This window comes from Galleria mellonella, unplaced genomic scaffold, assembly GCF_026898425.1.
Source record: "Galleria mellonella isolate WM207_F2 unplaced genomic scaffold, CSIRO_AGI_GalMel_v1 utg246, whole genome shotgun sequence".
Classification (NCBI taxonomy): domain Eukaryota; kingdom Metazoa; phylum Arthropoda; class Insecta; order Lepidoptera; family Pyralidae; genus Galleria; species Galleria mellonella.
In genome coordinates this window covers 847,484-860,246 of record NW_026442050.1, presented here as the reverse complement: position 1 = coordinate 860,246, position 12,763 = coordinate 847,484, and the positions used below count along the sequence as shown (strand labels likewise).

The 12,763-nt window shown below is 31.9% G+C and overlaps 2 protein-coding genes across 2 annotated transcripts in view; both read left to right on the top strand.

The window, feature by feature from the left end:
* LOC113509260 (zinc finger protein 28-like) overlaps positions 1-3,858 on the top strand; it is a 44,132-nt gene extending 40,274 nt beyond the window's left edge. Inside the window, exons 4-6 of the mRNA XM_052894895.1 lie at positions 2,070-2,162; positions 2,583-2,739; positions 3,598-3,858. Of these exons, the coding sequence (XP_052750855.1) occupies positions 2,070-2,162; positions 2,583-2,739; positions 3,598-3,807 (460 nt within the window). The 3' untranslated portion in view covers positions 3,808-3,858. The remainder of the gene's footprint in view (positions 1-2,069; positions 2,163-2,582; positions 2,740-3,597) is intronic.
* A 662-nt stretch (positions 3,859-4,520) lies between these two features.
* Positions 4,521-12,763, top strand: part of LOC113517325 (ankyrin repeat domain-containing protein 29) — a 64,895-nt gene continuing 56,652 nt past the window's right edge. The window contains exon 1 of the mRNA XM_052894894.1: positions 4,521-4,861. Coding sequence (XP_052750854.1) covers positions 4,850-4,861 — 12 coding nt within the window. The 5' untranslated portion in view covers positions 4,521-4,849. The remainder of the gene's footprint in view (positions 4,862-12,763) is intronic.

The following is a 12,763-nucleotide window of genomic DNA, read 5'->3' as shown; positions in this document are numbered from 1 at the left end:
TCAACTAGACGCCTCTATTGCCAGAAGTTTCAACATATCTAGACAATTGCAGAACATTCTGGAGCCATTGGGGCCGTCTAACGCCGTTGATGATCTAACTTGCCTAATATCTTATGCGTTATTGCGAGGACTTGCATTAATGCTGTTGCATTTAAGGCACTGTAGTTAAGGAGCTGGGGGGTAGCAATGTCCACATGTTACGGGACTATTATATTGGCTTTCTAACCGACTTCAGAAAGAGGAGGTATTCAATTCGGTTGTATTTATCTTATGTTTGTCGTCTCATAACTCCATCAGGTAAATCAGATTTGGAAAATTCTTTTTTATCTCAAAGAAAATACAGATTAGTCTCATAGGAATTATATTAAAATCGGTACAGTAGTTTGATTTTTAAATCAGAAAATATAAATGGTTTTTTTTTCTAATCTTGACTAAACATTAAGAAAACATAACCGGTTTTTATTTTATTTTTTTCTAATCTCGACTTATCCGAAAGTACATCTTTTCAAATAAAAAAAATCCATATTTCTTTAAAAATAATGCAATTCTAAGGTAACAAATATAATATTACAAATAATATACAACTGAATTAAGAGAACCTTTTTTTTGAAGTCGGTTAAATACACGCATATTGATTCCGAAAACGTACGTGACAACGACCCACTGTTAAATGAGTACATAAAATATATACTCATAACTGTAATCTTTAACGGGGTAGTCAGAGGTAGTATTAATTAATGGATACTTGTTGTAAATCGTTGTTCTTACATATTTGTTTATGTATATAAATTTTCCCAATACCAAACTAAATACTAGATACTTGTAATAGACAACAATAAAAATTATTAATCTGTGGTTTAAAAAACAAGTTCCCTCCAAAACTGTCTGTCACCTGTATGTCATACAATTGCTACAGTGGATATTGGTAATTAAAATCATTGTAATACTGCTCATTGTTCTATGCGTCCATTACACGATCACAGGGCCGTAGCTAAACTCAAGTTTAAGGTAGGGCAAAAGAACTTATTGGTAGGCCAGAAGCCATAATTAAGTGACTTCGAAAAACGAATCTATCTAATTTTCTTGAGACGTTTCATTTTAAAATAGGGCATTGGATCTTTTAAAGCATTGCCCCTTAATGCCCCCCGCTCCCCTTAACTACGGCCATACACGATCAGTTACATCGAATTGACCAATAGGTTCTTATTTTGTTAACGTTTGTCATAAAAATGAACTTATAAATTACTAATAAGTTTAAACACCTGCTATTTAACGATTATTTATATAAATTTGTACTTATTTATATGAATTTATACGTCCTGTAAGGCTTGTTAATTAACAACGCTAACAGCAATTGTAGTAAACGATATGCTAACGAGCTAACAAAAGAACTCCCATCCTAATGTACGGGTGACCATATTGGCGTCCAGCGCTGCATTCTCGCTGCAGCTGCAAGTTAGCGCTGAAGGAATTCCTTGGCTGCTGTCCACCGTTGTAATTGGACACTTGAGTGCTAGATGTAGCGCTTTATTTATTTTTTCGTGCGACAGTCCGCAGTCCAATTTATCGTGGTTGGTAACTTATCCGCATGGTCAGTTAACGTTACATCTGTGAAGAATTTTTTTAAATACCTCTTTTTTCTTTTTTTTTTTTTTGTTTAATAAAATATTACACTATCGATTGTTAACATTACAGCAATGAAAATTGCTTGAGATTTTGATTAAACTATAGAATTTAATAAAAAAATCAATGTAGGTCACAAGTGGGTATTTTTTACTTAGTCCCAACACACAGTGAGTGTATATATTTTTTTTTTTCATTAATTAGTAGGTAACGGTCATAATTAACATTTTATATATTTAAATTAATTTTAAAATGTCATGTCGAAAATGTTGCAGATGTTCGTTGGTTAAGGGTGTTTATCAGCAGACGGGCCGCATGTAAACTATACATCTTTTTAGTATATAAAAGAATTGTTTATTTAGACTCTAGTTAAAAAATATAGAGGAATAAAAATTTGCTCCTTGAAGTCGTTAGATCTATAAAAATCTTATCTTTTCTATTTTCAGAACTGCGTTGAGAAGACACGCTTCAAAATGTGGCAGTATGGGCCAAAAATGCCCACATGATCAATGCACCTATGTATCAGCTAACTTAGTCAGGTAATACAATAATTAATTACATAAAATAGATCTTTTTTTTAGAAATATAGTACATAATGTAAATTTATTGTTAGTGCCATCTATTGGTAAGTTTACTTAACAAGGAGATAAAATATCAAAAAGCATTAGTCGTCAAATTCCTTCATCTGAAATTAATTTTCATATTATTGTACAGATGGCGCTATATATAATATTACTTTTATTTCTGAATGTCATACCTAACAAAAATCCAAAACTGATTATTTCGTCTGAGTGTGTAGTTCGCATTATATTCAATACTTAATTTATTAAGAAATTATTAAAGGAATTAATGAATTATTTGCATTATACAAGTAGAAGATAGACAATAAAAGAATATAAACTATAATTATTACAATGAATCCATTAGAATACATTTAATTTTTATTTTTACTTTTACAGACATCGTCGAGCTCATGGTGAACAAATGAAAAATCACCAGTGCCAGCTATGTACGTTTAAAACTAATCACTCCAGCCACCTGAAGAGGCACATGCTCTGCCATAAGGGGCTGAAGCCTTACGGTTGTCCGCACTGCCAGTTTGTTTGTGGTAGCTTGGTAAGTAGTATAATCACTGAAAAATGCGTGAAATTATTATTAACTAGAGCCATACTTTAGTAGAAAAGTAAGGCAAGAGTGAGTATCTCTATATACCGTAGTCCAGAGGATCGATGAAACACGAATACCTCTCACATTGCTTCAATATAACTACTTTACCACTCCAGGCAAAAATGAATATTCGCTATTTATAAAATGTAATAATGTTAATTAATTCACAGTGAAGTTAGGGGAGAACAGATTGTTAGTAGTGGGGATCAACAGACCCATTGATAGTAATATATCCTACCAGGTCGATCTCACGCGCTTCTCCTTGGAAACTCTTGAGAAATTCATCATGAAGGGCCAACTGACTTGTTTTTATCCTCACTTCCCTAATCAGTTTGCAGGAATATTGTCACATATTTTTCACCACATCTGCCCTTCATACGCTTTCTGTTTTTACCCAATGGTTAGCTGGTAGAGAATGCCATATGGCATTAAGCTCGCCATTTGTACAAAATTTTATTGTGCAATAAAGAATAAATAAATAAATATTATACGAAGATGGCAAACAAGTATACAGCCCGTTTGATGGTAAACACCAGCATATGTACATATAATGTATGGTGATTGCTGAGCGTAGGCGGAGTTATCATTCAATTGTTATACATTTGAAAGAAAATTCGCAAATAACCCATTTTGTTACCTTTGGTATTTGGTCTGACTGGCGCCCACTATATCAGGCCCTGAATCACGTTTCATACTTTCTGTCAAGGCCAGGCGGCGTGGCATAAAGTTTTAATATAAGTTTCTTTTAGGGAGGAAAGAATTGTTATGTTTTGTATCGTTATTTATTAACGTGTATAAATATTCCAGGAGAACCTCCGCAAACACGCCCACCGGCGACATCCCGGACTGCCGCTGTACCGCTGCGAGTGTTGCGAATTCAGCACCGACATGGCGGCTCTACTGCGCAGCCATCTCACCACAGTTCATTCAGATAAATATGACACTAGCACCGCCTTCAATGTCGTCAAACTACATTTGATGACTAGTGAGTACAAGAAAGACATTGGTGACGAGTGAAAATAATCTATTTAGACTAAATTGATATTTAATGTAATGCAATAATAAAAAGCAAATAATGTGGAGTTTTCTTCCTTTCATGGGCACCATTTTTTTTAAATTAATAATTCATAAAATATTTTATGTTCCACTATAAACTAAATATCTACATCAAAAGTGAATGTACAGAAACATTTAAATAAATGAATAATAATTCGATTGTAGGAATAAATATTTTGTTGTAATATCAAATTAAAATTGTAATTTTAGAGAAATATTACATCGAGCTTAATTTTAAAAAGTGTATAAATTAAGTACTTTTATATGACCACTTGAGACACATCATAAACTGTTTTTAATCCTGTGAAGAAAAATAATTATGAATATAAATATTTGTAATACATCCTATTAAAAATTTGTATAAGTAGATAAATTCAGTAATGTATAATATAATAAATTACACCTTTATGGAGACGTATATGTGGTATACCGCCATCTATCATGAACTCGAGACAAACACTTAGTAGCAAATATTTCGTGACTGAATCGTTAACCATAGATGGCTGGAGTTATGCTGTGCATAAGATAATGTATGTCATAATTTTAACAATAACAAATGTAAAAAATACTATTATGCATAATAGCATTACTAATAATGTGGTTTATTAATCGTTATTTTTGTGACAAACTTTGTTTACTTTTTATGGCAACATTTAGTCAAGCTTTGTCCGCTTCCGATTGTCAAATTGGCAGTTGGCAGCGCTGGTTTCAAGTTATGTGATTGAGCGAGGGAAACAATTATTGTATTCTTTCGAGTACGCAAGTGTTTCGTGTTAATTTTGCTCATAACATTCTCGATTTTTTTTTCGATCTACCATTTACAATAAACATTAATATTTTTTATATATTAAATCAAAAATAAAAATACGTGATTATATAATTTACTGTTTTATATATACAAATTATTCTCGCAATTTGTGTACAGTGCAAAATTTTTTAATTGTTTCTAATAATGACTGATTGTTTACACATTTTGTAAGCTGAAAATCGATTGAAATTCAAAATGTCGTTGAAGGTGAGTCCTTTAAAAACATTTATTACGTTATGTTAATTTATGTTTATATCTCTTTTGTTAATTTTAGTCGGTCGGTGCGAAACAAATGTTTTTATTACAATATACCTACACGATTTTCTTATTGCGTTACGTACACTATGCAATTTTACAGTATTTATAATTATGTATTCATAAATTACATTTTATTGAGTCACGTTTGTATTTAATACAATAAAATAAATGTTATGCAAATCATCAGAATTTTAAATATCGCGTCAGCATTATCGTTTCTGTCAGATATTTAATTTTATTAATATCTATATAATTACGTCTTACTTTAATGAATGTAATAATAATATCTCTCTAAATATAAAATCTAGGGTATAAATATAAAAATAATATTTATAAGACACATGCATGCTTTTAGTAGGTTTAAGAGGTAGTGATTATTTATTTATTTATATTTTTCTAGCTAACCTTTACTTAATGTTTATATATCGTATTTCAAAAACTATTTATTTTATTCTAAAATATTTTATTACTTGCTTAATTATTAAAAAAAAAAAAAAAACTATCCTTGAACTTAGTACAGTCAAACACATTAAAATACTACTAGTGAATATAATTCCAAAACAATCTAATAGAGAAAAGAGTATATATATATAAAAGAATATATATATACCATTTTAAAATTCCATTTTTAAGGGTTTCCATCCTTTGCACCAACATATTATGCTCTGTTCCCTTAGTTCTCATGCCATCCTGGGGATACATTGTATTCATAATCTGTCACAAATCCAAGAATATTATTTATATATTTTTTTGTATTCAATTAAATGGCCATATGATACAGGAACAATTAAAGGTGGATATAATGATGATACAGGTAAAAATTAAATGCTCAACATTTGAAAAATATAAAGACATGTTTTAAAAATAAAAATAGGTAATTTCATTCCAAGAATTAAAAAAAAATATGGTTGCATACTAATAAATCTATTCTTTTGATAAAAATTATAGCATTTAAAAAAAAAAAAATATTATGTTACCTAGTGGATTGTAGATACATACTACAATGATTTTTTTTTTAAATATTGCAAAAGGATGGTGCATAAAAATATGTTTTACTAACATTAATACTGTTCTTTTATTCTGTAATATTTAGTAATCCTTAAATCAGCCATCTGTCCGCTGAACATAGGCCTCCCCCATAAAGAGGGGTTTGCCAGTAGTTGCCACACTTGGCAGGAGGATTAGTAACCGCAGCTAGGCTTTAGAGATGTTTTAAGAAGGATGCCGCTGCTCATCCCTTGCTCATCTTAGTCACCTCTTATGACAGCCATGGAAAAAGAAGGGATGGGTTGTTTTATACCAGGACCTCAAATATTTCATAATACTGAACAATAATTGATTAAAAAATTAATCATAGGTTCTATTACTAAACTTTTAAATCTATTTTGCTTTAAAATATAATCGGCATCATTTTCAAAAATGATTTAATTATTTAGATTATTAATTAAATAAAAATTTAAGTATTTTATAATTTTTTTAAATATATTTTCATACTATGTACTTCGACATGGTATTCCTTTTTTATCGTAATGTATATATTTAATTCTATGACCTGCAACAGGGAATGCAGATAATTTAGTAACACCTTATATAGTTGAGTGGCAACATTTTTGGTTTTTTTTTTTATATTTCTTAGGTAATGTATTCTTTTTTTGTTATTATAAAGTGTAGAGTTGAAGCACTAAATCAAATATTTATATTTAAGATAGACAGAGAACACAATACCATTTGTGTATTTCTACTTCTTGTACTTGAAAATAATTGCATAATACACAACACAACAATATATATATATATATATATATATATATATATATAGGGACGGGTTGTCTGAGAAAACTGGCAAATTAGCTGAGAATGAAGTCAATAATAACAAAATAATAATAACATATGTACAATATATATGTATAATAACAGTAATAAAAAGTTACTATTCAAAAATCCTTAAATCTAAGTTTACTTAAATAAAAATATTTCCTTCTTTCTATTTATGTAATAATATAGCTATAAAGATAGGCCATAAACATATTAAAACAGACATTATATTTTTATTACTTTCCTAAGTATCCCATTTACATTTTACTACCTTTATATATTGCATATATAATATAATAAACTCTACCATGGTAGAATAAACTAATTACATTTTAGTACACGTTAATTTTATCTCTAAAATTTTAATGTTAGTATAATACCTATTCATTTAGAGAGCCAGTTTTAATTATATTTATTATAATAAAATAATTAATCTGTCAAACATTGTTGCGGCCCTTACTGTGTTATTTTTTTCTTGTTAGAAAAAAAAGTGTCCTATCTCTCAAGTTAGAGAAATAATATATTGCACTTTTACAGAATTTGATTAAAATCTATTGAATGGTTTCAGAGTTTAGTATAAACCATGGATGAATGGAATTTATATTTACTTAGATTCGATTTAGAATGGGACCTATACAAAATTTTTATTTGTAACATATACTTTCACATAAGTGACTTAATTATAAAGATATGTTTAGAGGATGGCTTTTCTCAGTTTATAACAGTAAATATGTGAAATTAAAAAAATCTATTACGTAATTTGAATTAATTTAAAAATTACCTAATTTCCCAAATCTTCAATTTAATTACCTGCAACACTGCAAAATGGCGTGTTTGTTTTGCTTTAAAGAAATAATTATTTGCCTGACCACATTTTGAGAGAAATATGAAGTACATGCACAAAGCTCTCACTTGAGAATGTTTTTAAAAAGAACCTTCGCGATATGTTAATAAATAAATGTTATTATAGCCTAAACGAATATATCAATGATAAAGATAAATAGTCATTATTAGTAAAAAATAATGTCTCATATAAATATATTTTGTTTCACTGTATAATTTTAAATGTTATGTTTTGTATACTGTTAATTGTTCCATATATTGTACGCTTATATAGCACGACATGGAGATACTATTTAACTCATGTAATACCTTAATTTGACCTATGATCCACAATAAAGACATTTGTATCACTTGAGGAAGTGCTTATTCATACTTCAAAGTTTTACGAGTCATCCTGTTTTGAGCTTTCCCTTACATGAACAGTCATATTTCTAGTGCCATTTTAAATTAGCATAGCCGCTAGACATTTTTTCTCGGCCGGTGTGCAGGTGATGCCATATTTAGCACGGCGGGGTCCGGTTGCAAACCAGTCCTGGAGTCACTGAACTGTACATCTGGTGCTATCGTGTGACATTTTCCTGTCGAACCTTCGTTTACACGTAGTTGTGGTTTCTTTCAAGGACTTCAATAATAGGGTGAAATACAATTTAAGATTCACGCTTGACAACAATAACACTAAGGGTAAAAGGGATAATTAGTAATGGGGACTAATATCCTCATTGCTAACAAGCCCTGTTAGGGCGACTTCCACGAGATTTTCCCTGGAAACCATTGTGACTAAAACTTGTTGCAATTGTCACGATGGTCTAACTGACCTGCTTTCATGCTCATCTATGATCCTTCACTGGTGCCCCGCCAGCGTATACCGATAGCGCAGGCGGGGTTACTATTCCATTATCTTCCATTAAAAAACAATAACACCAAAGAAAATTAGCTTGAAAAAGAGTCGGCGAAATATGCTCAGAATTGTCGAAAAATTTTTTTTATACAACTTAGAATGGCAAACAAGCTGACGGTCCACCTGATGGAAAGTGATAACCGTCGCCTATAGACATGAACAGTACCATGGACATAACAGAGTATACTGTTTCGCCCATGATACCCCCCATGCGTTGCCATTCCTGAGGACTCGGGTGTTATTCCTCTGTACCCAGTAAATTCACGCCATATCCTACCTTTCAAACCGAAACAGCCATGCAAACACAACTGCTTCACGGTTGAAATACGAATAGGACAGAGGTATTCAAGCAATCGACTTTTATACAAAGTCTCTCTCTGGTAAAATAGAATGAATGTGCCGGTTCATAACCAATTAATGCACTTGTGAGCTTTAAAAAATAATTTACGATGGAAACAATTGCATTGCTTGGAGTCAGTGGATGCAGGTGCCTCAGGATCGTTCTTAATGGTAGTCTATGGGGGAGGTCTCCCTATTAAGTCCGTGTCCGTCCGGCAGTGGACGAATAATGGCTCAAATGATGATGATGGAGGATTTTAAGTTCTTTGTCCGCTGCATTGTCTGTCTGGGACTGGCTTGCCCTGAAAAAAAAAACAGAAGTCCCTCCCATGTGTTTCAAGTGTGATATGAATAACTCAAAGCTCGTACAGCATATAATAAATTCCACCCCCGTTTATAACTGTCACCATAAATGTCAACATAAGTCTAGACTGGAATACACCGAGGCTAAGTTAGGTCAGTTTAAAATATCTCGCTCGTCTCACCGCCTCTGTCTGGATTTAGGTCTTGAACAACCCGTTCGGCGAAACACGTTTAGACACTCACAGGCGTCTCGAGTTATCATTCGAGATAACTGTATTTGATGTAGAAATTATAACTATTAGGTTTACCTTGTCTTTGGGATAGGTTTACCTTCTCTATATTCTTTTAGTCTAAATTTCGTTCCTATAAAAAGTTACTGTCCAGTAGATTATGACAGTTTTTAGATAAGGAGAGGAGGGAGTGAGACTTTGTACAAAAGTCGATTGCTTATGTAGCTCTGTCCCATTCGTGTTTCTACCTTGAAGCAGTTGTGTTTGCATGGCTGTGTTTCGGTTTGAAGGGTGGGATATGGCGTGAATTTACAGGGTACAGAGGAATAACACCTGAGTCCTCAGGAATGGCAACGCATGGGGGTATCATGGGCGAAACAGTATATGTGTGTACTGTTATGTCCATGGTACTGCTCATGTCTATAGGCGACGGTTACCACTTTCCATCAGGTGGGCCGTTAGCTTGTTTGCCATTCTAAGTCGTATAAAAAAAAAGATAGGTCCGTGCATGTATGATCAAATTGGCTACGTATTATATTTTTACAAACTATACTTACCATAAAAATGAATTCCAAATTTCACCAAATATATATATATTTTGTGGAATTTGGAACATCAGCTTCGGTATCATTATTAGCATGCAAACTATTTGTTAAATTACAATGTAAAAGTGACTTTCATCTTGATAAAAGCATACATGAGTCTTATGATTTGATTATAAAAATTGATTCACAATTGACTAAGAAGTTCGTAATATACGCAAAATAATCTTCTGTCTCTCTTCTACCTTCTCTTACTAGCTATATATCTCTATGGGCTCGACCTTTCTAGTTATCTTTTGGAACTATCACGTCTGTCCTAGACTATCGTATCATCGTATTTTATATATCGTATCGTATTTTTGGACTTCCTCTTGAACCTCTTTGTAATACTTAAAAGAACTAAAAAAATATAGTTTCTGTAAAATAAAAAGTAGTTAATTAGTTGCATCTAACGACAGTTTAATCCACACACAGAACCCACACACCCATTCATGTGCTGTGTTTCCATATTTAGAGAAGAAATCTATTTCTTGTAACCTATTCCATCCAATCTTAGTTATTTGCATGAATATACACTTTTAAGCATTTAAATGCGACTAAAATTCGAAAATAATTTTTAATTTTATAAAATAGTTGGAATAAGGTGTTTAAGGAAAGAAAAATAATGTAGAAAAGAGAAATAGATGAATGGATAATACAACTGTGGCATAACGCGTGCTAAGATGGTTGTAAAAAAGTACAGTATTCCGGACTATGAGAGCCAGGATTACTCTAGATTTTAAGCTCTCTTTTGAGCCTTCAGTGTTCGTTTTGATTCTTTCCTTTACTTTCTTTTGTCAATTTGTATTCTCTGTAAAAAAATAATTTTCACATGTTAACTCTAATTAAAGTTACAATTGGCAGTATTTTTTTTTATACAACTTAGAATGGCAAACAAGCTGACGGCCCACCTGATGGAAAGTGGTAACCGTCGCCTATAGAGATGAGCAGTACCATTGACATAACAGAGTATATTGTTTCGCCCATGATACCCCCCATGCGTTGCCATTCCTAAGGACTCAGATGTTATTCCTCCGCACCTAGTAAATTCACGCCATATCCCACCCTTCAAACCGAAACACAGCCATGCAAACACAACTGCTTCACGGTTGAAACACGAATTGGACAGAGTTACCCAAGCAATCGACTTTTGTACAAAGTCTCCCTCTGTAAGTCTCTGGTAAGTATTCAACGAAGGTAGTAAATAGCAGAACTGTAACACGCGAACTCATTGTGAGGTTTTATAGTTATAATAAACCGAACTACCCAATGGTAACGACACCCAACTTATATTATTATCACCCATAACTTTACCGGTGTTATGGTTTTAGAAAGTTTCTTATATAATTTCTTTTAGAACGAAGTTATTATATACAGGTAATTTCAAATAAATAGTTATATCTTTTTTCATCTACATAACAGTACGTAATAAAAGTAATTCGTTTGATGATAATTGTCTATATTAAATTATTCAATAGCTTCTCAAAATATATTATTTCATTGGTTTATCATTACTTTGACTTACTAATTTATTGGATCATAAACAATTTAATCGTATATTTAGTGACAGAGTAATTGAGTTTTATATCCGTTTATTAGCGATGGATTTAGAGCATGCAAATGAAGTCTCGGTTTTTACTCACTTCTCTGGGTTTGTTTACTGTAAACGCGCTAAGAGCATTCTAAAAGCATTCTATAATTTCTCGACTGAATTCGCAAACATTATGTATGTTGTTTTCGCATTGTTATTTTAGTCTATATCTATCTGATTCTATATTCAACTTCTTGTTTTGCATTTTGCTTACTATAATTACAATTAATCCATCTTCAGTATTGCTTTCTTATTAGTGGAGCTATGGCTACTCACCGAGATATCAATGCGTTTCTTTATACCTTGATTGGATACGACTCTCTGCATCATATAAACATGTCCATGTTTTCTCAAATTTTCGCTTCAAATATTGCCTTTTATAAAGATGTGCATGAGATTGTCATGCCCAACCAAGTGTTCTAGCAGTTTATATAGCTTCAAGATGAATTTAGATTAAAGGAGTTAATTACGCAGAACAACAATTAGAACATAGTGTCAATTAGGTTTAAATTATTAGAACAACGTTAGAACAGTACAAATAACTAAAGAAGGAAGTATATTACTTATATTATTTACTGTAGTGACCAAAGATTCGCTCACTTGATCTAAATCCATCTCTATAAGTCTGTATTCGTCAATTTTAATTAAGCTTGCCCCTAATTGTTGGGTTGCAAGAACCGTTGCCCGTGTTCGTTACGCAACTAATTACATGGTATGTGTAAAGTGAATTCAACGTAGAACGGTGCACTGGTTAAACTAGTGCATGTCGATGTACTTAAAGTGACAGATGTCTCTCACGATATTCGAGTTTCGTGCTAATGTACTATGGCAAATAAATTTGCCAATAATAATTTTCTACTTCCAGCTTATATCTATTAGATCGAGATATTTATTTATTTATTTATACTTTTGCACACATTGAAAAATGTCTACAGGGCGGACTTAATGCCCGATGGCATTCTCTACCAGTCAACCGCCACGCCAAACAGAGAGAGCAAATGGCGGTGCACAGATTTGGAAAAATAGTAAATTAAATAAATATTTTAAGAGATAACAATTTATAATAAATAAACATACAAACATATAGAATAATATACTCACAAAAAATATACACACGTAAATCACATACAATACATATATAAATAACCATACATGTTGTATAAAATTTGGCTGCATAGGTACCTCTATTGCACTAGTATTTTCTCCACCAAGAAGCTTTGCTTGCATGACTATTTCAGAAGGCTAAGATAC